The sequence below is a fragment of the Muntiacus reevesi genome, chromosome 12 (genome assembly GCF_963930625.1).
Source record: "Muntiacus reevesi chromosome 12, mMunRee1.1, whole genome shotgun sequence".
NCBI lineage: Eukaryota > Metazoa > Chordata > Mammalia > Artiodactyla > Cervidae > Muntiacus > Muntiacus reevesi.
In genome coordinates this window covers 63,205,102-63,231,480 of record NC_089260.1, presented here as the reverse complement: position 1 = coordinate 63,231,480, position 26,379 = coordinate 63,205,102, and the positions used below count along the sequence as shown (strand labels likewise).

Below are 26,379 nucleotides of genomic sequence, written 5' to 3'. Positions count from 1 at the left end.
ATTATTCTGGCTGGAAGCTGGGGTGACAGGGGAGGAATAGGAGAGAAAGAGGAAAAACTTCCATTTACCAAAGTCCCACCTGATAGTGTACTTATGTAAGGCAAGAATCAATTTTTTAAAAATTCCAGGATTCACTTGAGAGTTGTATGAGTTTTGCCCTGTTAGCTACTCTGATATCTTTTTTGACAAGGTATTGTTGTTAATGATTTATTGAAATCTGGTTTACATTCTGTTATAGGTAAGCGGAAAAACATGGTGTTGAGAACTTGTGCTTTTATTTTTTCCATAGCAGTGTATGGAATTTAGAAACCCTTTCAAATGCTACTGGGACTGTTTGGAGGAAAGAGAGAAAGATGAGAATGGAAGAAAAAAAAAATTCTATAACCTCGTTCATTGCCTGCTCTACTTGCATCCTTATCCTTAATCTTGTCGAACTCATTGTGTCCTCCATCTTCTTTGGGTTTCACTGCTGCAAGAGAGACCCAGGTTAGGAAGTGACTTGAGTATGATGCCAGGATTGATGCTGACAACAAGATGAGAGCCAGAAGTGAAGGGGCTGTGAAGCCAGAACTGGAAACGAGCTGTTGGGGGTCCTTGGCATGTGGCATCTACATAACATCACACATTCCATTTACCCAAATGGGTGTGAAATTCAGCAAACCAATAATACTCACCCAGAGGATAAGGGTCTACTATCATTGACACAGTATTATTTGGTACTCTTCAGATGAAATGCACACATTATTAAGATGTTATAACATACTACTTCTGGGAAGACTTTTTCTGGTGAAGTGTGGAATGGAAAGCGGACATGGAGCAAGATGACACGGATGGGCATCATCACCTGGGAAATCCAGCAGTCGGCTCCAACAGATGCCCACAAGGTAGTATTTACCTTGATGAGCCTTGCAGACTCTGGTACCCGATCTCACTGACTGGACTCAGGAATGCAGACTCATGCTAACAAAACTCACAAGACACTGATGTATATAAAAAAAGAAGAAGGTGACTTTATTATTTACAGTGAACAACAGAAGAATCAGGCATGCTGACTCTGCATCAGTCTGATAGTGATGACTCTGCATCAGTCTGATAGTGCATTATCTCCTTGGGAAGGCAAATCACCAGAGGGAAGCTTGGTGCACATGGAAGCAGAGCAAGTGGAGTTAATTACGCAGGATTCCAGTGCAAGATGGCATGAGGCTCTCAGCTCTGTACCACAGGGCTATCCGCCTGCCAGGCAGGTTGGATGCTTGCCTCTGCCTGGCAGGTGCTACTGGTCAGACAGTCCTTTGTTAGGTATCGTGACAATTTCATTAAGAGTTTTTCTTTTCTTCTGTTTTGGAGAGAGAGAAAATGCTCTCCTGAGCATTTTTCTATGTTTGTGTGTTTTAAAGATGTCAGTATCATCAATTAGGTTAGTCAAATTTCTGTGCCCACAGAGTCCTTATGTCTTGTAAGATCACGTTGCCTTTCTGGACTTTAATCAGTTAGACGTTCATTTCTTAGTTTAATTTTCAGAGAGTATTTGCATTTTTCTGCTTTCTGGGATCAAGAGCGGCACCACATGGTGGACTCCACATTTGCCTACAGGTTCCACAAAGTGTCAGTTAAATTCAAATCCACCTGTATTCACTGTGCCAACTTTACACCCACTGCTGTGCCAGATACAAAATAATATTCAAAAGCATAACAAGAGACTCTAAGGAAACATTGTATCTACTGGATACCTACAGTCCTAAATTCTTTTTAACGTACATTTATTCATTCATTTTTTACTAGCATTTATAGATCCTCTCCTATATATGAGGATTAATTAGATACAACAAATAGAAAGATAAAAATTGTCTTGTTCCCCTTAAGAGCTTACAGTCTAGCCAAGGAATAAGATATTAAAAAAAAAAGGTACTGTGCCAAATGGTATGGAGCCTGGTGGAAGGAACATTATTTTTTAATCTAAGAGCAGAAACAGAAGCCATCCTTTTTAATCTGTTTTTTTAAAATACTAAATAATAATGAATATTTTAAAAACTTAACAGTGGTTTGAAGCACAAAGTATAATAAATTTCTTTCTCGCTTCTTCCTCACCCCTATTCTATCTCTCAAGGTTCTCCTCAGTAGTTGGAGAATACTCTTTCACATCTTTTTTGTGTATATGAAACACACACATAAACTTTTGCATTCCCAAACACATGTATTTTTAAATTTCTGTATTTTATCAATGTGTGGAATTTATATATTACACATTCTATTCATAGAACATAGGCACACATGCACATATACATTTATATAATGTATACACATGTGAGATTGCATTATTGTTTTATAACTTGTTCTCTCACATCTAATTTTTTGTTTTAAATTATAACACATATACAGAAAATTACACAAAACAAAAATGCTTAGTTTAGAAAATAAATTACCCTACTGAACTCCCACCAGGTCCATAAACAGAGGATTCTGAGTACCCCAGAAACTCTGCACCACCCCCAAATTATTATGCTAATCTTAATATTAATCATTTACTAGGTTTCTATGTAGTCTTACTACCCAAAATGCAGGCAAAGTCCAAATTTGCCTGCAGTAGCAAATGCCCTCAAAGAAAAAGCAGTATTAGTTCTGGTATTTCATTCTTTTTGATGCAACAGTAAATGGAATTGCTTCTTGAATGTCTCTTTCTGATCTTTTGTTGTTAATGTATAGAAATGCAACAGATTTCTGTGTATTAATTTTGGAACCTGCGACTTTACCAAGTTCACTGATGAGTACTAGCAGTTTCCTGGTAGCAGCTTTAGGATCTTCTATGTATAGTCATGTCATCTGCAAACAGTGACAGCTTAACTTCTTCTTTTCCAATTTGGATTCCCTTTACTTCTTTTTCTTCTCCGACTGCTGTAGCTAGGACTTCCAAAAACTATGTTGAACAAAAGTGGTGAGAGTGGACATCCTTGTCTTGTTCCTGATCTTAGAGGGAATGGTTTCAGCTTTTCACCATGGAGTATGATGCTAGCTGTAGGTTTGTCATATATGGCCTTTATTATATTGGAAATATGCACCTCTATGCCCACTCTCTGGAGGTTTTTTATCATAAATGGGTGCTGAATTTTGTCAAAAGTTTTTTCTGTCTAAGCTTCTTTGAACTCTTGCTTTTCCTTATAGTTCCTTAAGAGTTTTAGGACTTTGCTCCTCTGAGGACGTTTTCTTGTATATATTCAACAACTTCAATAATTTTCAGCAAGAAAATTGTTCAAATAACTTAATCAGTCATATTTCCAGTAACAAAAATTGGTGACACTTCTCAATTTCTTCCTGTGTTACAGTTCTAAGAATAAATGTAGATTCTTATCTACTAGATCCTGACCCCTTAGGGATTATGAGAAATAAACATCTCTGATTTCCCACAGCATGAATAGTGAAATATGCAATAAATGCACAAAGACTAAGGAATAAGTGAATGGAAAAGAGAAGGAATATGTAATTATCCTGCCCTTGAGGAGTTTCCATTTTCCTTCTGTGAAGGAAGATGAGATATATATGTATAAATATATATATGTAATATATATGTAATAAATATAAATATATATACATGCATATATATGTATATGTGTAAAACAATTTGACACAATAGAGAGACATGTTTAAATGAAATCACTTATATTTACTGACATGGACAGATTTCCAAGATACATCATCAAATGGAAAAAGAAAATTATAAGATGGTGTATGTGCATAAAATATATCTAAACCTATAGCTATCTCCATGTGTATAAACATGTATGTGTGTAATAAGTGCCATGTATATTCTTGTTTATATGCAGAAGTATGACAATAAAGACACATAACAGTGGTTATCTCTGCAGACTGGAATTGGGAAGCCAGGAGCAATCTTTTCACTTTCAAATATCCTATGTAATAATTTTACATGAAGCATATATTACTTTTATAGTTAGGGGGAAATTTTCAAATTATATTCAAGGGCAAATATACCTGACACAGGAAATCAAGAACTAAAAACAGCCAGAAACCAGACCCCAATAAGATGGTTATTTTAAGACATTAGTCTGCCATCTTCTCAGTATGGCAGCTTTCCAAATAAAGTCATACTTCTTCCCTCAAAAAATTAAAATAGCCAGGAAGACAGATATTACTGGGGAAGGCTTATTTGAAAAGGTAGGACTTGAAATGGGTCCCGCAAGATTGGCAGAGCTTAAGTTAGAGAAGAGGAATGGGGGGGGAAGTGGCCTTGATGAACGAGAGTTGTGCCATGATCAGACAGCAGGGAGTTAGAATGGCACCCAGAGAGGCCATAAGGAAGTGCATTCACCTGGCTAAAATTAACTCCAGTTTACACTGAGAGGCAGGATTAAATGGACATAGAGTCAGGGTCTAAAATGGAGAAATGTCATCAATATTGAGTTTATAATTGGGTTGATGGGAAATAGAAGTCAATACAAGACAATACTCGTCAAATGGAGTAATTTGTGCAGAATGAGATCAAATGAGAAAAAACCCTGGTGATTCAGAGTTAGAGTAATGACAATTGGTTTTCACTAAGTTGAGAAATGCACAGTTTTGGACTATTCAATTGTTGCAGTGGGTAAAAGTTAGCAATACCTTGTTCAAAATCAAAAAAGTCTCTACATTTGACTTTAAGGAAGAAAAATTCTAAATAAGTAAAATTTGACAGAATTAAGTATCTTTAGGGTTTCAAATTATTTGGATCTATATATTTATCACAGTAAGGCCCAAATCACAAAATTATGAAAACCAAAAAAAGATTACTATAAATAATACACATGATGCTTAAAATTTTTTTCTTCCAAGTAGATTTTAACTTCTGAGTGACATATTACAGCCTGGGGCTATAGTCTTAAAGTGGAGTTTATTATAGTTTTACAGTATTTCAAAAGTTTCAGTCAGAACTTTTTCTTGCCTAGCTAGAGGTCAAAAGCTTAAGGATTCTTACATGACAGAAAACAAACTTCAAAAAGCTTTAAAAGTGACCTGTCATGCTTCAGACTCTACTTTTCTGTAAGGTCACATTTCTGAGGAAGATGACAGAGTTGGTGATTGTGTAACTAAGCCTCCAGAACTACTTACGACTCTGGAATGTGATCATTGTTTTGCAATGGAGTTGGTCACCATCATATGAAAATCTTGGGAAATAAAATATCTTGTTTACCTGCTAGTTCCTGTCATAGAAGAGCTCATTCACACACAGCACTGTACTACTTTAGTCTAAATTCCCAACCTACATTGCTTAGCACTAATGATTCTATCTTAAAAGAATGTTAAGAATATTTCTACATACTTGAAAAGGTAAGCAAAAGAGGGAAGAGAGGAGTGGGAGAGAAGAAAAGAAATGCTTCACAGTAACACGGGAAGCGGGAGATAGGAGAGGATGAAGATGAAACAACATTGGCTCTGAGTTGCTACCTGTCGGTAGAAGGTGGAGCTGAGTACACAGCAGTCCGTCTTATACTGTGTCTACTTTGTATGTTCTATAATTAACTGTTCCATAATTTAAAAAGCAAAAATGAAAAAGAAAAAGCACATACTTAATTTTTCAAGACTGTCTCCTAACTTGTAACCTAAAAAGGGATAATATAGTACTATTAATAGTACTGCAATAAATATGTCATCTTTAGAACACTGATTTAAGAGTTTAAGAGTTTCTGAAGCTTATCTGCCCAGCAACAATAACAAAATTTATTCTGGATGATAATCCTTATTCTGCACATCATCCTTACAATAAAGCACTTTCACATCTATATCTCAACCATTCTACACATGAACACTGTGAGATCTGGTGGGTGACATTCTAATTTAGGAAAAATATGAGGTTCAGAGAAGTTAAGTAGATTTCAGTTCTTTCATTCATTCCACAAACACTAAACACCTACTGTTAGGCAGATCTATTCCAGCTATTAGAAATTAAGAGACAATGAAAATGTGATTCCTTTTTTCAAGAGGTGCATAGTCTAGCAGAGGGGATAGATTTAGAAAACAATTACATGATGATATGGTTTATACTGCAACAAAGTGTTTTTCAAAAAAAATCTTTTAACTATGACCTAAAGTAAGAAATACATTTTATACTGCAACCCAGGATAAACAAACAAGTTTAAGTGAAACAGAAGTTTTATGAAACGTGACTCTTTCTGTACACAGTTCACTGTGTGGTATTTTCTAATCTACCCTATTCTGTATCTTTTCTTTTTTTAATAAAATGCTGGTCACAACCTTTTACAATTGGGTTGCTGTTTACAACATCTCGTTATTCACTAGTGGGTGTGACCTACAGTGTCCAAAAGTGTCAGGATGAGTATGATCGGAGTTCTGTGGCAACACAAAAAGAAATACAGACTGTTTCAGGGAATGACAAAGGTCTGGAAGAGGTCGGTCTCTGAGCACTTACAATACTAAAATGGCAGAACCAGAACAAAGGTCTTAAGAGACTTTTTGCTCTTGGAATTATTATACTGTTGCACGCTGGCCAAAGACACGGCAGCGACAGACTGTGAACTCACTGAAAAGCTACCGAAACAAGTTGTTTTCCTGAAGGGATGTCGGCAATCATTTGTTCATATTTACTAACTCTTCACTATGTGGCACAGCACTTCCTGTCTACTGGCTCATCCTGCTACTACCTGTAAGACAACTATAAACATCCTGAGACTATGAGGCTTACTCTATGACTAACAGTCCCAAATATTTGTTTTCTCAGAATTTCTCTGGAAGACGTAAAAACAAGAGATTAGGCTAATATGTGTTAGATGTAAAATCAGATACTGTAATTTTTATCAATCACTGATCTAATCTGTGATTTTTCAAGGCCTTAATCTTCTATTTCAGCCTCAAAAGCTTGCTGTCCACACAGCCAGATGTGGCTGCCGTGTCCAGGGCGCAGGGGACAGAAGGGGCAGCAACCATTCATATCTTATGCCGCTGCCCCCTGCCATCGGAGAGAGAGAGGGGCGGCAAGATTACAGAGACCTGAGGATTTGACTGTGCTTTGTCATTTTGTCCAAAAGGAAGGTTTCCATTTTCATGTACTTATTCTGAGAATCTATTTTGCACGAAAGACTCATTTTGTGAACCTGACATAGTTCTTTGGGCCTTTTATCCAGTAAGCAATAAAAGAGAAAAGGTGCTTTTCCACACCAGCATGTGCTCAGCTTACAATAGTGCTACTATTCCTTGGGCATTCAATAAATATTCATTAGGGATACGGATACTGACACTGAACAGAAAATAGACAAAAGGAAGAAAGTTAATTGGACTTCATGAAATACAGAGGAACTACAGCTGTTTCTCATCCCTACTTCCCCAAAGGGAAACATGGTTTGAATATCAAGATAAAAGATTCTGTGGGCTGAAGTACCCTTAATTAAAATAAAATAAAATCAAACCGAAAATAAAAACAAACCAAAAACATCAACCAGCATTTGTGTCTTTAATCATATAATTGTAGGGTCTTAGTAAATTCAAAGTATTCTGGGTTAGGCTTTATAGGTATTAGCTCAGTAACGGAGGGTTGGCCAGAAGGAAATGAAAATTATAGTTTTGAGAAAGTCACTGAAAAACATAAGCCATTTGTAAGACACTCTGAGCTTTGGAGAATCTCTTGCTTTGGAAGACCTGTTTAGGGCCGATAGCTCTGAATATTCTAAGAAGTCTAAACAGGTGAATGAACTACAATCTAAAAGACCTTCATGTTTTAGGCTATACAAAGATTTATTTTAAGAATATTCACTCTTTAATTTAGACCGCCAAGTATAACATTTTCAAAATGCTGTAAATATTTAGTTGAGAATCAAATGATAAAACATTAAAACAATCAGCCACCAACATAAACTTGGTATTGTTTTCCTTCCACAATCTTTAGGACTCACTTCCAACTTTGTATGAAGCATCTTCAAACGACTGCACTGTTTCAGTTATCTTGGACCCATCATGTCCAAAACCAACTCTAATTCAATTCTACTCTTTTTTCCTGCCAACCTCCCAGAACACCCATTCTTCTTCATTAATTCCAGTAATCCCTAAAATGATATTCACAGGAAAAATTCACAGGAGAAGGGATTAAATATGAAAACTTTCATATTGGATTCATGCTCAAAAGTATTTATTAAGGGTATGTGATTTTTACAAAAATTTTTCTATTTCACATTCAGTGCTCCCATTTCAATTTCTCTGTCTCTTTTTGTTGTTGTTCTTTTTCAAGCCTTTACCAAGCCAAGTTAAAAAGCTTTTGTATACATATATGCATACAATATGTATAATATGCATATTTTAGAAAATGTATGAATTTGTGCCTAGCTAAAAAAATCATGACATTTTGATTCTACTTGTTTGACTTATGAACAGAATGCTAGACTTCCTTCTAATTTATATTCACTCAAAACTTTTATATAGCTTCATGTATTTTGGCATCTAGCATTACTGCTAAATGTCTAGAAAATTTATAATCTTGGTGATTATAAAAGTTCTTTCTGAATGAGGAGTGAAACTTCTAATTCAATTCTGAGAATAAAAAGAAATACTATGTTGTAAAAAAAAAAAAAAACAGGAAATTAACAAGTGATACAGTATCATTAAAGTATAGATTTTGCTCAAATTTCACAAAATTTTACACTAATGTCTATTATTAGTTTTCATATGATATTCAAGACTCCACATTGTATTTAACTGCATTAAGCAGCTTCAGCTGTATGCAACAAATTCTGGTAAATTCCCTTTTCATTTTTATTCTATTACAAATACTTTCTAATTACACAACCATATAACCATCATTTAAAAGTGAACATTTAATTTCCAAATACATGGGATTTTGTAAGGGAAAAAAGAGTACGTGATTTTTCAGAAGCCGAGATGACTAACCTAGACGTCCTGACCGCCTGCAGACTGTCGGTCTCCTAAGGGCTCCCGATCTACGCCTCTCCCACCTCCTCTTCTTCCAGTCCTGCCACTTCCGCAGAAGCTCAGTTTCTCCATGCCCTATTCTGATTTCTGCAAGTCTTCCATCTTGTCTCATTTCTTGCAATATCCTTTTTCAATTCTTCTTTGCTCTGCCACTAGAAGTACCTTCATTAGTCAGATAATATCACTCATACAAAAAAAAAGGATATCAAAGGGGCAAGGGGGGTGGTGGTGGGATGAACTGGAAGACTGGGATTGACACATACACACTACTGCTACTATGTATAAAACAGATTACTAACGAGAACCTACCCTATGGCACAAGGAACTCTACTTGGGGCTCTATGGTGACCTGAGTGGGAAGGAAATCCAAAAAAGAGGGGATCCATGTATATGTAGGGCTGGGTCACTCCGCTGTAGAGCAGACACTAACACAACACTGTAAACCAACTATACTCCATTAAAAAAACAAAGGCACAACCCACACAACAATCCAAACACGAACGTGGTTTTACAACTCTCTACACTTGTAGTGGGGAAGAAAGCATGACCTTCAGGCCTAGGTTTGAGTTTTGGTCCCGCCTCTGATAAAGCTTTGTGATTTGGGGGGAAATCACTTAGGCTTCTTGAGCTTTTTATTTCCATCTTCCAAAGTGGTGATATTACTAGCTCACAAAATTGTTACATAAATCAAATGAGATCGTCTACGAATGAGAAGGAACGTAGCACAGAGTCAGACTCACACCACCAGTGAAGTTGCTCAGTCGTGTCCGACTCTTTGTGACCCCATGGACTGTAGCCTACCAGGCTCCTCCATCCATGGAATTTTCCAGGCAAGAGCACTGGAGTGGGTTGCCATTCCCTTCTCCAGGGGATCTTCCTGACCCAGGGATCAAACCCAGGTCTCCTGCATTGCAGGCAGACGCTTTACCATCTGAACCACCAGACACACATTAATCAATCATTAATTGTTTGATCCCTTCTTGCTCTAGGTTTGATGCTACTACTGCCCTCTGCCTCACTCCCATTACACTTGACCCCATGACCCTGGCACATAAAACACCAGCCCACCTGGGAGACATGACTGCCTCAAATGTGACACGTGCTCTCAGCCCTCTGTGGTTCTGTGTTTTATGCCCTTGCTTCACATGTCCTTCAACTGCCATCTCAAATGAAATTCTACCCACACCTCAAGGCCCAGCTCAAATGTCAGCTCTTCCAGGAAGTCTTCTACCAACCAGAATTAACCACTTTTCCTTCGTGTTCTCCATGCACACTGCTTACAGCTTTATTTTTATATTTATTTCTGCTATAATATTACTATTATATTTATATTAAATATAAAATTATGCTTATCTATGTTACCTGTGTGAATTATAAGCTTCTTGAAGGCAGAAAGCATGCTTCTTCTCTTAATTCTCAGCAATTAGCACCTTGTACTGGGAGGCATTTAATAAAGGTCTGCTGGTTGAATAAATGTATCAAAACATTTTCAAAATGAATAAATTTTTACCAGAACAAAACATCAATCACTTGTTTCAACTTCTGAAGTAATTTTTAGAAAACAACTTCTACTTGAAAAATATACTACTAATCCTTCCAATATGTAAATTAAAAATAACAAAGAATTGACCTGAAAATGGTAAATTTTTGATATTTCAGACTCAGTGCAAAGAAAAAGATATTATTTTTAAATTATTAAACTGATAATATCAATTATCATCCACTGACAGACTACTCATGAGTGAATATTAATAGAGAGTAATGACTCAAAGAGGAAAAACATGCTACCTAAATGGAATATTAGATATCAATTTAAAATCATATTTTCAGATACTTTATGAACTCACACTATAGTGAGGGAAATAATCAGAACACAAAACTGATTCCAATCTTGCAAGGATATGTTTTATAAGAAAAAAAGACTATGGAAATATAGAAGCCATTACTATGAGATGGGATTAGAGGTGATTTTTGTCTTTTGTCTTTTGTATTATTTGAATTTTCTATGACATAAACATTTGCATACTTAGAAAAGTAATCTTAAAAAGGATTGAATATCAAGAAATTCTAATTAAAGCTTAACCTGATTTGCAAATACTAAAGAAGTTTTATGAGCCCAGTAAAAGACATTCTGATTTTTAATATTAATTGCAATATATTTGTGTAGACATCGGTCAACACCAAGAGTTAATGCTACAGTTTAGAAGAAGATGTTAATAAAAGTTTTCCTGAATTCTAAATAGAGTAAGTAAACCTTTGACCAGTTATTCAGCAGGCAGCAAGGCACCAGCTCTGGAGGCGCAGAGACTGAACTGGCATCCAGGTCAGCTGCTTGTCAGCTGTGTGACTTGCCCTGTCTGAGCAGCACAGATGTGGGAAAACCCCCACGCTCCCTCACTGTTCTCCGCAGGACCAGTGAGGATGCGGTTAACAAGAACCCCACCCCAATGTCTAGGACACGGCAGGTCCTCTGCTATCTTCTGTCTCAGATCTGGAGACTGTCCAAGCTTACTGGAAGATGGACAAAGATGAGCACAGGGTTTCATTCTAACTTGCAGGGAACCTGAAAGGCTGGTTACGCTTGCTGGGTCGTCAAGGCTGACTCTAAGAAAACAGATCCCAAGTGATTCCAGCTGCACCAGCCCGGCTGTGACCGTGGCACTCCAGGTGGACCCCTCTGCAGAGCGGGGCAGGGCCGCTAACAGGAAGCTGACGGAGGTGCTGAGTGGGCTGGAGACGGGATTGAGAGGACACAGACAGATGAGGCATGAGGAGGAGAGAACGAGTCTCGGAGGGCAGAGCCATTGAAGGCGCAGGGAAAAGAGGAAGCTAAGGGAGAAAGCAGAAACAACCAGACTGTCGAACAGGGAGGAGCAAGTGGGGAGAAAGTTGTCTCTTCCTCTCCACTGTCTTCCTCCCCAAAGTTTCTCCCCGATTTGCGTCTATTCCTCTGCTTCTCCCTCTTTTCTACGTACCCACTCCAACTCCACTTCCAAAACCACACTCTTATTCTCAAGATTCATTCCTACTCCCTCTCCAACAAGTGGCATTCCTTTCTCCAGAAGTCAGAAGTGAAAACCTAGGAAAACACTAACAAGAGTTGCCTGCAATGCCTAAACTGGCTTCCCAAACCCTCAAGATCCCCCAAGCGTCGAAGGTAAGATCTAGAACTGATTCTAGCTGCAGGCATTGGTCACGATCGAGGGGACAAGGAACAGAGCAGCTGCTCACCTCTCTATCCTCTGTTCCCGGCCACCCCATGTCCTCATCTGCACTATCTTCAATTACAATAGATGCACTGTCTTCAATTACGAAAGACCCACGCGAATGTCCCATGATTAGAATTTACCATCTGATAATTGTATGGTCACCTTCCCTTCCTGGCAAATTTATAAAATGTTATTTTAAAACGTCAGGATTGGACATGTTTAAAAGAAAGAGCACACAGAGACTGGACCGCAAGAATATTTAGTCAAAAATTATAATGCGTCTGGGGTAGGACTGCCTTTATTTCCCAAGTACAGCATCTTGACTCCCAATATATCAGTTTAATGTGCCAAGGAAAAGCTCTGGACAAAATGCTTGATTCTGGTTGTCTTGAAGGAAGTTTATGTATTCTTTTTTACAAATAAATATAAAGGTTGCATTGAATCAAAAGTGCCAATAAAGTGCTACATAGGTGGGTGCTGAGTGGGGGCAACTTGGACAGAAGGATATACTTGGATTAAAAACTAACAACTCTATTAAAAAATCATCTTTTGGAAATCATCACTTGAAGAATAAGAAAATGCTAATACTGTACTAGGAAATGCATTCAACCTTGAGTTAAAGTGTGTTATTTTATACCCTACCAAAAAAATACGATAATTTGTTTACGACTGCCAAAAGCAGTGCTGCCTTGAAGTGAAAACTCAAGCATCCGTGCAAACAACTCTGTTCAGCAATAAGTGTAATCTGCTCCCAATGTTAAGAGAACACTTTCCTGTAAAAATAAACCAAGAAATAAAAAAGGGAGCATCTTACTAAACAAAAACAAAAGTGCCCAAATGCACAATACGAACAAATAAACTATCAGGGTCCTCCCTGGAGAAGATTCTTCACTCACTGTACCTTTAGACCCTGCATCGCAGGGAGATGCTGGCGAAAGACTGGATGTGGGAACAGGGTGAACTCTTCCTCCCCTTCTGAAGCTCTCAGGAACTTGGACAAAGCCAAGGAAGAAACAAGAACTGTGGGGCTCTGAATAACTGTCTAATAGTGTTGACCATAAAAAAAATAATCAGAGGGTTTGAAATGAATGGAGTTGAAAGGGCAAGAAAGAGGATGTCAGAGAGCTTAAAAGAGCCACACGATGAGAAGTGGCACTGCCTTCCGCTGAAGGAAGAGGCTTCACTGTTAGCCAGGTTGTTTCCAGGCGCTGTCCCACAGCGCCTCTTTGAATGGCAGAACCCAGCACTGGTTTAAGAGCTGGTTTTTGTCTCTGAGGTAATGTAAAAAAACATGAAGTTTTCAGACTTAGCTCCTTTTAGGGATCAGCACACATGGCCTAACATATGCTGGATAAGTGATCGGTCTCTCTCAAAGATGTAGCCCAGTTAAGAGGCCACTTAATTTCAGCAACAGAATTCCAAAATTAATTTAAAAAAAAACCTCATGTCTCACAAGAGATCATATTATCACTGGTGTGTTGACTTCCTCTTTTTCTCCTACTTTTAAAGAGTTCTTTCTTTTTCCTCAACAAAGGCAGTCACCAAGGGGCAGTTTACATAATGGCTAAGGGCATGGACTCTGCAGCCAGATTTCCTGGGTTTGAATCATGAATATGAAGTTGGGCGAGTTGCTCAACTTCTGTGAGGCTCCATATCCCCTTCTGTAAAATGGATATGATACCACTACCCAGCTCACAGCACCTTGAACAGAGCTGGCTACACAGGAAGTGCTTAAAGAAGGGCAATGACTGTCACTGTGTCTTTTTTTTTAAGTTAACTGCAAGGTAACAAAATCCTTTTAACCAAATTTAAAAAGAAAGAAAGAAAGAAAATATGACTAATGCATTCAATAACTTGCCTTTCCAAGTTAAGAATATACTTCTTGAAGACTTACTAATTTTTTGTCTCAAATATCTCACAGTTTCTCGCATATAATAAGAGTTCATAAACGTTTGAGTACAGGAATGAATGAAAGGAAAAGAACAAAGCTTTGTGGATCAAATAAGGCTGTAATATTTGCTGCATAAATAAATTCAGATTTAATGAGCTTTTATTAAGTGCCTACTTTGTGCTAGACCCTGCGTGAAGTCTTTATGTTGTTTTAATTAATGCATTTCTATGGACAAAGCACATCTACGTAACTGCATAACAGAGTGGCTACTGGGCTATGCTGAGACCCATTTAGAATAGGCCCCCTCAGTTTGCAACCCAGAAAAGGCTGGTTAACTAAAACTTGTTGAGTTAATTTTCAAGCCATACAAATTACTAACTCATTTATATGCAGCCAAAATGCAGCAGCAGAGAGACCACACGACTGAGACACAAGTGAAGGCTATACCTGGACTGGCATCCTCTCTTCTAGATCTACAGCAGGGTGATGGTACCCCTTTGGAGGTACAGAAAACACCTTGGGGTATTTTTAGCACCCAGCAGGCCCAAATCAGAAAGCCCAGCTTTACAGGATCTCTTTAACCACAGAATAAGGAACTACATATTACATTCACGATTTGGCAGCAACTCAATTTCCAAATGTTAGTTCTTCATGAAACCATCCTATATCTCAGGGAAACTTCACATCGATCTCAGCTCTTCTACTTTTTATTTTACTGGGAAGAAAATTCTAAGCCAGCATAAATGAATAAGTGGATTTCAGTCTTATGAAAGGGCTTTTTGGGTGTGGTCGAGATAGCTAACTTTGAAAACTTAGCAACACAGGATACATTATGAGTAAGTCCTTTCCTTTTTTTTTTTTTTTTTAAATAATGATGCTAACTCACCAGATCCTTCTGAAAGAGTCCTTTTATTAATTTCAATGAAGTCAAGCAGAGAACAAGTTGTAATATGAAACAGCATTTATGCAACTATGTTGAAATTCTCTGCCAGAGTTACATCTCTTCATGTAAGAATTTTATGGTAAAACAATTGCAAAATAATATCAAGCATTAGTTTAGGCTCATTTTGGTTTTAGGCTGTCTTTCTATACAAGTCACTGAATTCTACTGCAAAATGATAGTGCCCTTAAATAGGGGGGGAAAAAAAAAAAAGAAATCCTCTTTCTCCACAGTTTATATCATAATAAAAGCGCTGAAACTAAGCCTCAATTGAAATTATATTGTTAGGCAACTCCAGAAACTAAACACAAAAACATGTTAAAGTAAAGATTGCAACATCAAGGGAAAACCATCCTCATATATGCACTTTTAGATTCCTAGCTGTTTCTGACCCCAGCCCAGATGAGATCAGCTGGAACCTTCAGAGGTTTTCCTGCAGTCGGCCAACAAGCCACTCACTCCTTCCTCAACCACAGGGGTTACCCAGGGAAAGACACGCAAGGCATTTAAAGGGCCAATAGAAATCCTGTGGGTGGGTTTTGTCTGCCTTTCAAAACCAATGAACGTCCCATTATATAACCTTTAATAATAAGAGAGAAGTTTACAGTCATACACCCAACTAAACCCAAGGCAAGCTATGCTGCGTGCCTCACTGTACTTTTTTTTTTTTTTTTTTAAAGAAGTGGTAAGAAAAAGTAAAAGAAAAAGCTTTCTGAATGGCACAATCCATCATGTCAGGTAATATTGGAAAATTAATGAATCGGACTTGGTAGTAAAGCTTAGGCTTGTTTTTTGCAGTGGGTTTCATGGCAGTCTGAAGTTTTTTATCAGAAAAGCCCAAGCATCTAAAACAAAATCTCCATGACATCTGATTAATTCTTTATAAAATAAAGTAAGTCCTTAACCACAGGAGAATTCTGAGAATCTGGCTTTTCCAGAAAGCCCAAGAAAAATACTTTAGTTTCACCATTCTCAAATTCATTTGACTTTGAAACAAAATAAACATATTACTCTATTTAATATCTTGCACAAGCGAATTCACAAGAATGAAATGTGTTCAGAGTTCCTAGAAAAAATGTAGCAATACAGGCTGCCAACTCGTTCAATGTCAAGCTCTAGGCAGTATAGCCCCACTAGCAGTAAATGACTCAGAGTGAGTCACGCTTAAGCTATTTTTGCTTTTAAAGTACTGCCAGGCACTGTGTTAATATTCAACCCAGAGTAAATTTAGCCCAACAAGAAAACAAGTGTTTCCATGGTTGCTTCTTCACAGTGTTTATGGTATATATGCAGTCATTAGGCACAGAAATCTAGCCAGATAAATTAAATAGAAATGATCATCTTTCATTTATATCCAAGCTTTGGAACACTGGAAACACTAAATGCAACTTATTCTTTCATCTCCTTTTGACTGTCTGCCCCTCCAGACCCCAAATAGCAACTACATAGACAGGATCCTATTAATGATTCATATAAAAGTTTGTACCATTAAAGTACCTTTAGTGGATTGTTGTTCATGGATTTTATTTGGCTTTGTATTAAGAGTCACAATCTGCTGATGGTGCAGACACAAGGAACTAAAGTGCTTAAAAAGTATCCAGCAAAACCAGCAGGAAATGTGGACCACAGTTACTAAATGAATCATTACACAGTATCATACCCAGTGAATGGTCAGAGTCTGGGAATACAAACACTCACAGGGTATCTAAAGAACATTAGTTGTTCTAATTCAAAAAGATATATACACACCAATATTCACAGTAGCACTATTAACAACGGTCAAGATGTGGAAGCAACCTAGGTGTCCATCAACAGCTGAATGGACGAAGAAGATACAGTATATGTACACAATGGAATATTATTCAGCCATAAAAAGGATGATACAATGTCATTTCAAGCAAGGTAAATGGATCTAGAGATTACCATAGTAAGTAAAGTAAGTCAGATAGAGAAAGACAAACATCATATATGATCACTTACATGTGGAATCTAAAAAAATGATACAAATGACCTTAATTTACAAAACAGATTCACAGATATAGAAAACAAACCTATGGTTAGCAAAGGGAAAAGTGCGACAGCTACTCACTTGAGTAGCACAGTGACTATGGAATAGATGCTAGGACTTTCCTCTAATTAAAGCTACCTGTCTATTTACAGCTGTTGTAGAATCCTTAGCTTTATCTACAGAATCAATGCTACAGTTGTATACAGTGGTTAACTGTTATGCTCAGCAAAGAAATATTACAGCTAGCTGTCCCAATCCAGGTTTTCAGAGTAAGAAGCATGTGCTCCAGGATGCAAACTCTTGTAATTTTTATTTAAAATGAACTTTTGTCTAAACAATGAGGGTGAGTAAGACTAGGTTTCACTAATAATGTACATATCAACATTATGCAGACCATGTATAAAAATGAATAATTAAATATCAGAAGGGTGTGCTCCTGCCCATAGGAGAAAACAATAAAAAACGTGGAGACCCCTGCTATCACAAGCACAGCCACATGAAACACAGAGCCCTCTCCTCTTCACACTGTATCTCAAGTAAATGCTTGCTCTTTCCCCTCTACATTTTAATGGGGCATCAGCACAAAGGAAGTATAGTGGAAAAGCCTAGGTCAGCAAGCAATTGAAGAAGACAGAGAAATGGTAATCTGAGTAAGGCAAGTCTGGAAAACAGCCACACAGAGCACCTCAGCACAGCTTTAATGACAGCGCTGGGCACAAGGACAGTCACTCTGAGTCAGAAAGCTGACCAGGTAGTTCTCCTATCAAGATGCCAAGAGCACGTGGACCCCCTGAAAATCATAATGGGGGCTCAAAAGCTATTGCGAGTGGACTGAAAAAAGCCTAATGCAAGTGTAGTTACATAACAGACATCTTTCGCAACACAGTTCTTGGGGAACAACTGTGAAGGGGTTTCTCAGTCAATGCAAAAGGTGGAAATTCCTAACATCGCCTCTGACGTGCATGAGTGGCATCTTAACTTCCATGGAAAGCCTCTAGCTCAAGACTTGACATACAGCAGATGCTTAATACAGCTCTCTGAAACAAACAGGTAAGTTATAAAACTATCTCCCCATAAAACATCTTATTTGAAACCCATGCATTCTAAAGCTCTGTACTTGTTACCCCTGTGTTGAATTTCTTGCTTTCTGACTCCCTTGATCCCTGATTTCACTAATTCTATTAACCCCAGGGATTCTACTCATCTTTACCTGAAAGTTCCATAGTAAGAGAAGTATAAACAGTAATTAAATCTTCACAGAAGGAACATTCTAAAATTTAAGCACAGACAAAGATGGGGAGGGAGGAAGAGTTGAAGTAGATTTTCAGGTCAATGAAACTATTCTTTATATTACACTGGTGGATACATGACATTACGCATCAAACACCCACAGACCATTTGATTCAGCAGTTCCACTTCTAGTGAATTGAAAGCAGGAGTTAAAAACATATTTGTATACCAAAGTCCATTAGTAGCATTAGCGCTCTTAGGTGGTATTCATTGATGGCTGAATGGATACACAGAATGTGGTATACACAGGCAATGGAATATTATTCAGCCTTCAAAAGGAATGAAATTCGGATACATGCTACAGCATAGACCTTGAAGACACTGTGCTAAATGAAATAAACCAGACACAAAATGACACGTATTGTACAATTCTACTTATATGAGGTATCTAACAGAGTGAATAGTGGTTACCAGGGGTTAGGAGTGGGAAGGGGCACATTTAATGGGCATAGTTTCAGTGTGGAATAATGACGAAGTGTCAGAGAGGGACAGTCATGATGGTTGTGCAACAAGGTGAACCTGATGCCACCGAACTGTATGCTGAAAAAAGGGTGGAATGATAGGTTTCATGTTACATATATTTTACCACCAAAACACCCCATAGAACAGTATAATACAAAGACTGAGTTCTAACGGAAATGATGGACTTTAGTTAAAGATAATGTGTTAACATTGGTTCATCAGCTGTAACTGATATAACACACAAACACGCAATATGTTAAAAACGGCAGCTTCAGGGGTGGGGCAGATCAAAAAATCTCTGCACTATAGGCTCAAGTTTTCTGTAAACCTAAATCTGCTCTTTTTAAAAATGTCTATTAATTAAAAAGAAAAATCTAAACAAATGAGGCTGCTCTGTGGCAGACTCCTTTCTTTGATATCATGCTCTATACTGACTCCCCCAGTAATCTGTTTCCTTATCAAGGACCCTGAGTCCCCTTGTCTGGACTTTAGGCCCCCACCACTTAGCTGCCTTGCTCAGTTCCAGCCTCCTTTTCTGCCAACTCTGATTTCATCCCTTTCATGTTCATGTATTTCCTGGTGTCCTTAGAGGCCCAGAATCTTGGTTCTCCTTTTCCCACGAGCCCTGGAGGCTATTATGATCTTCTAGTCTGTCTACCTTGCTCTGACCTATGACTTGTCTTGACCTCACTGTTTGTGTATATTCTGGCTGGAAGTGATTGGGCTCCTACTGACCCTTGGTACCCTAAACCTTGATACAGTATTCTAATTCTGTCCACCAACCTGATGTTTATCTTGCTATAAGGCCCAGCCCAGGTTAATGGTAATTCAATATGAGGAATGCTTGGGGTATGATATCAGTGTGAAATGATAATATTCAAAAACATTTCAAAACTAGAAGTAAAAATATTATTTATTCAATGTAAAATGCTTCTCTAAATAACTCTCAGGGGCAGAATTTTATCCTATCTTCTAGTTTCCTGCTTTAACTCTATGATCACAGGGAATCCTAAATGTAAAGCAAGGATGGCAAACTTATATCCTATTAAGGATTTTAAATTGCAAACTTAAAAACCAACCAAGGTAACACAGTTAAAGTATACCAGATACAAGACAAAAGGGAATGGTCAGAATAGTGACTAACTAAGAAGCACAACTCTTATCTAAATGCATTTAAAAGCAACACTATGTGTCAAATCACAACAGTGAGTGAGCCAAACCAAACTCACATTTCAGGCTAATGTGGCCTACAGACCTCCAGAGCTCTACGTGATTTGGAACATTTTATACAGAGAGAGAGAGAAAGTGAGAGAGAGAGAAAGGGAAAAGAAAGGGAGAGTATGAAGGCCTTATGTAGACTCTCTTGTTTATGCCACTAAATGTAAGCCAAATCAGTCCATAAAAATGTTTATTTATCAAAACACAAGAGAGATGCTTAGGCCGGGGAAGGATATGGACATTCAAATCACTTTGCAAAATGGCTAACCCTCTGGCCAAATGAGAATGCAATTAATAACAGGAAGAGTTTCGTCACACTGTTGGGATGGAGATAATTCAATAAAGGCTGAAAAGACGTTCTTCTCAGGCCCAATGTACTCTGCTGTGACTGTTCTCAAACAGGAAACAACATGGATGAGAACAGAGGCTTAAAAAGAAAAAAAGGCACAAATGTCCAAGACTTCTTTTCATAAAGGAGTCTACTCTTTCAAAGCCAAATATTTACATTCTCTTCTTTCCTATCCTCATTTCATAAAAGAGAACTGAATTAAGACCAGTTGTTATCATTTACTGCTGAACGCAATTTTTGGACCAGAAAATATTATTACACTCTAATCCCAGGATTTTAAAAACAGATCAGAGAATGTTCTTCGCATTAAGTCCAAGACATGAGATAAATGGAACAAAGCCTCTGCTTGCCTACCCTGAGCATTTGAATGAGCAGATGAATTATCAAAAGGCACCCTTTCCTCCAGGCACTCTGGGTGCACGCCTTGGAGATTAGAACACAGGCTGGTATTTAGTCACCCCTTGCCACCTCAGCCAGATGCTTTTGTGTGGTGTTAATAAACTGTACAACTGTATCAGCAGACCTCTCCTATCGCATGGTTAGAAATGCTATTTTAATAAAGAAATTATTTCGATTCTGAGTCAGGACTTTCTAGCCCACAGTGTCTCTTACTTGATTAACAATCCCAAATTTCCAAACTACCTAAAGTATCAAAATAATTCATACCCTGGCAATGACTTTCAATGGTTTGATTCTAAGCCACTTACCTGAATCCCCCCACACCTCAATCTTCAGCCTGGCTAACAATGTCACTGCCCACTCTACTTTTCTCACGTGCTCCCTGGAGGAGAGCACGTGACCATCTGATTAAGAACCAGGCCTCCCTGCAGAGCTGTCTGGATCTCATGGCCTCCGCTCTGCAGGGCACTCCATTGATTCAGCTAAGTCCCTAAGCTTCTTCGTTACTCGAGACAGCCATCTTTTAAGAGATTCTTCCCATTTAACTCACGCAGCTCTGCAGAGCAGACCCAGAAAGGCTCTCTCTGGGGTTACTAGGAAATAAGTCATAACATCTTATTGCTATCTTTAAGTGAATTTGTGTTAGCATCTCTGACAAGGTAAAAGTCAGAATCAGTAAACAGGCTGGGTTGGAGTACTCAGAATGAGTCATATATATACAGTAACAGACACTGGCCATATTCATTAAAATATTTAACACAAAGGCAGGAACCAATATAAGTGAAAGTCACTCCGTCGTGTCTGTCTCTTTGTGACCCCATGGACTATACAGTCCATGGAATTCTCCAGGCCAGAATACTGGAGTGAGTACCCTTTCCCTTCCCAAGGGGATCTTCCTGACTCAGGGATCAAATGAACCTAGGTCTCCCGCACTGCAAGCGGATTCTTTACCAGCTGAGCTACCAGGGAATCCCAACTAATATAAAATAAGCTACAAAAACAGATTCTGCCCATTTAAGACAAAAATGACAGAGCACTATGACCTGGAAGTAACTGAGGGGGCAAAACAATGCAGAGATGCATAAAAGGGCGAGTGTATTTTCTAAGTCAAAACTTGGGCTATATGGTCTGTCAAGCAAATGTAAATGGAAAAGAATATCAGAAAATAGAATGCTCCTAAAAGTTAAGGAACATAGTCAATGAAAATATGAGATTATTCAAGATTGCAAAGAGTTGATAACATATGTAAGATAGAAATACTCTAAGGATAACAATAAGAAGTGGAATAAAATCAGTTTCCCTAGGTTATGTACATGGCAAAGACCAAAAAGGTTTAGCAACACCTGAGTTGGCCAGTATGTAGGAAATGGGCTCTCCCATACATTTTTGATGGGAATCAAAATTAATGTAATCTTTATGAAGGGCAATTTGTCCTCCAAACTAAAACATTTTAAATTCACATATCCTTTAATTCAGCAACTTCCCAGGATTTATCTCACAGACACAGGCCTACTAGTGTGGAGTTTTATATACATTAAGAATATTTGTTGCAGTAATGATAGCAATAAAAAACAGTCATTCCCACCATTAGGGAACTGGTTAACATGATGAGCTGCTATGTAGCCATTAACACAAATGAGAACACCCTAATGTACTGATGTGGAAGAACACCCAAAATCTATTAAGTGAATTAAAAATAAAAAAGTCAAGTAAAACAGTGTGTCTAATATGCTACCACTAATATGCTACCACCAGCACACACACATACACACACATACTTCAAACAAGGACCCATGAGAAAGCAGCACCAGTGACTGCCTCCTAGGGAGGCAAAGACCCTTCTTTTTACCACATAGTCTTCTGTACTTTGTGAATTTTACACTATGTGCATATATATCCCCTAATCAAAAGATAAAAACATTAAAGAGGGCCAGGGAGTGAGTGTGTGTGTGTGTGTGTGTGTGTGTGTGTGTGTGTACAGCACACAGAAAAAAAGAGTTGATCTTGGGTGGCAGTGGTCAAGAAAGCTTTCCTACAAAGGCACCAGAGTGGTTACTTCGAGGCTGCAGAGGTTTCCAGGACAGGTTGGACAGGCAAAGAGGAACAAGAGGAAACCATTTTTTCTCTGCAAAAAAAAAGGTAGATCAGAAAGAGAGACTAACAGTATGCAGACACCGAATGCTACCAACTTTCTCACACTTCTCCAAGAGTACCTCTCTCTGAAAAAGTCATGTGTGTGATTATACAATATAATCCATTCAGTTCCTGAATGTCTATTATAAGCCAGGAACTATGCTCAATGCTGAGGACATGAAAATGGATGAAACTCTGTCCTTGACCTCAATAAACTCTCTGATGAAAATGCAAATCACAGAGTAGAAAGAAAACTCCACAGAGAAAAACCTGATTAGCCTGGTATCTAAGAGCAGTTATTAATATCTACCCATTCTACATGACAGGGTGATGATGTTGGTGGTGAAAATAAGAGCTAACATGTAACATTTACTGTGTGCAAGATACTCTTCTAAGGGACTTTCATATACTAATTCATTTAATCTTCACAACAACCCTATGAAGTGGGTATACTCTTTTTATACCACTTTAATAGACAGAGAAACTGAGGCACAGAGTTTTTTTGTTTTTAACGTACCTATAGATACACAGTGAGGGGTTAAACCCAGACTTGAACTCAAAAAGTGTGAGTCCAGAACTCAGCTATGAACTACTAGTGTGACCTTGAAAGAGTAAGTGCTGATCTCCATCTCACACTTTTATTTATCTGCACAGGATTTTGCAGCTTACAAAATACTTTCATGTGTTATCTCATTTTCAATATAGAATAGCCCTCTGATACATTCTCTTTGAAATGAACACACATTTCAGCTATTAAAATAAATGAAATAATAAAAGCTATTATAAACTCTCAAAATTCTCATCACTGAAAAATAACTGAAGAGGTAGAAAAGTTTTAAAGACATCTATATGAATTCATCACATGGTAATGTTAATGTTAGACAGTATTAGTCAACCATCACTGCTCTCAGAGGACAAGGCAATGACAGACTAAACAATGGGATTTATATATTTTAAGTACCATTTAAACAGTGAAAAACTGGCTCTGATTTACTAAAATAAAAATCATGATTCTTAAATTCTATTATTAATTATATAAATTATGTTGACACTTTGGTCACTGGTTTAGATATGATACTATTCAATTAGCATTGAATAAAATGCATTTTTTAAACATGGTAGGATTTTGACTTAGAGGCATTCAGTCATAATTCCAATAAAATGCATTTTAATCAATCCTCCTCTAAATAGCTTAAGTTGTTTAAATAGAACAAACTAGAACAGAAAGTTTGTCAAATTTAGGAAAGGAAACTCCCCAATTAATTTCTACCAACATAGATCTTAAATAGATTCAGGCATGCTTGTAGAAAGTACCAGTCTGACATCAGTCAATGGGGGTTTCCTTACTTTTGTTAATTTTGGATTTCCTTGTCAGCAGGGACACACGATATTTATTTCTATTTTTTCAAATCAATATATAAGTAAAGTGTGTGCATTACTAAGTGAAAATGAAGTGCACACAGCACTTATAAAGTAAGATAAATACTCGTTACTCAGTTTCCCAACCAAAGTACACAAAATCTGATGAAAGAAAACTGAACCTAGGCACAACTGTAGGGAAAAGAACTGCCAGCCAGTTCTTCCCAGTACAGTGTTTTCTACAGAGTCTGTCTACAGTATTGTCTCACGCTCTTTAATATTTGCCACTTTGAAAGGCTCTCTTTAATAAATACTTTCTGGGGAAAACACAATTCAATCCTAAGCTGAAAATAGAATTCTCACCTCTTCACTTAATTCAAATTCTACCTCTTCTTCAAAGTCTTATTCAAAACTCATTTTCTCTATGAAGCCATCACCCTCTGATTGCAAAGATTTCTCCCTTCTCAGGTGTTAATTATATGAATCACATATCCTGGCAGTGGATCATCTGCCTCCTCTTATTCTTTTTCTAATTCAGCAGCACTCAGTTTATATTTCTCTCATGGTACATATTATTTTGTTTTGAATGACAGTGATTTTAAATATCTAGTTCTCTGTTCCACCAAAAGAACTAAGTCATAGTCATCTGTGCACAGTCTTTGATGAAAGCCCAGTCCCCAACACATCAATAACAAATGCTTGCTGGTTTGAATGGATATAAATTTTGCCCATTCTGTAAGAATACAAACTTCGTGAAAAGAAAAGAACATGTCACATTTCTTTTTCCTCTATTCCCAGATACTGAGCCTAATGTGAAAGTATGTGTGTTAGTTGCTCAGTCGTGTCCGACTCTGTGACGTCACGGACTACAGCCACCAGGCTCCTCTGTCCATGGGATTCCCAGATAAGAATACTGGAGTGGGTAGCCGTCCCCTTCTCCAGGGGATCTTGCCGACCCAGGTTTCGAACCCAGGTCTCCTGCATTGCAGGCAGATTCTTTACCCAGGCACTAAACAGCCATTTTCTAACATACATTTGTTGAATGTATATTCAACATACTATTGTTGTTTAGTTGCTAAGTCGTGTCCAACTCTTTTGCAACCCCCAAGGACTGTAGCCTGACAGGCTTCTCAGTCCATGAGATTTTCTAGGTAAGAATACTGGAATGGGCTGCCATTTCCTCCGCCAAGGCATCCTCCTAACCCAGGGATTGAACCTGTATCTCCCACATTGGCAGGCAGATTATTCACCAGAGCCACCTGGGAAGCCCATATTCAACACATACCATATAAGTAAACCAGTTGCAGTTTAATGTTACTTATGCTAAATTATCTCTTTAGTTGCTTTGATATACGAATAAACATGTCCTTGACCAAAAGGATGACTCAAAAAGATGAGCCTACTTCAATTACCCCTTATTTTGAGGGTTGCATATTAAGGAGAGGTTAGTAACACACACACACACACACTCACACACACACACACTCACTCACTATTGTTTCAGTAGTTAAAAACTGGTATTTCATTGAAAACCTGGCCATAGTATCAACACTTTCTATCTCCTCCCACCAAAAAAACAGGGTCCACTCTACCATCCCTTGAGTGTGGGCTACTTGGTAACCGCTTTGACCAACAGCCTAGCAAAAGTTACACTGTGTGATTTCCAAGCTGAAACCGCAAGAGCTCTTCTGTTTCTGTTTTTTCTCCCTTTCACCACCATGTGGAAAACCCTGAACTAGTCTGCTGGAGGCTCAGGCCACATGGAGTAGGGACAAGCTGTCCTAACTCAGGGCGCCCTAGATCAAGAAGCTCCAAGTCAGTCACGCAGCTGGCTGAGACTGTGTGAGCAAGCCCAGCCACACCAGTAGCAGGATCACCAAGCTAAGGGATCCAGCCCATGTCTCCCACATTGCAGGCAGATTCTTTACCATCTAAGCCACCAGAGAAGCCCCCAATCCAGAGAAGCACAAGCCAAATATATGGTTAGTTAAGTCACCAAGTTCTGGGGTGGCTCATTCCACAAGGTGGCTGAGTTGGAAACCCAACACTAATTTAAAACTGAACACTTAGATGGTGTCACAACGCCAACTGCTATCCCACAGCAGTTTTGAACTTCAGAACCAACACAAATCATTTCTGTATATCTAATTATAACAGAATAAGGTATTCCAATTATCAATAAAGCACAATTGCTAA

The 26,379-nt window shown here is 38.1% G+C and overlaps 1 protein-coding gene across 8 annotated transcripts in view; it reads right to left on the bottom strand.

The window, feature by feature from the left end:
- NSMCE2 (NSE2 (MMS21) homolog, SMC5-SMC6 complex SUMO ligase) overlaps positions 1-26,379 on the bottom strand; it is a 230,332-nt gene that overhangs the window by 111,325 nt on the left and 92,628 nt on the right. For 4 of the 8 annotated variants that reach the window (XM_065903317.1, XM_065903311.1, XM_065903314.1 and 1 more), the window contains one exon: positions 386-469. The exons of 2 other annotated variants lie outside the window; for them this stretch is intronic. In XM_065903317.1, the coding sequence (XP_065759389.1) occupies positions 386-469 (84 nt within the window). The remainder of the gene's footprint in view (positions 1-385; positions 470-26,379) is intronic. 2 more of the 8 variants (XM_065903318.1, XM_065903313.1) reach the window with 1 other exon arrangement.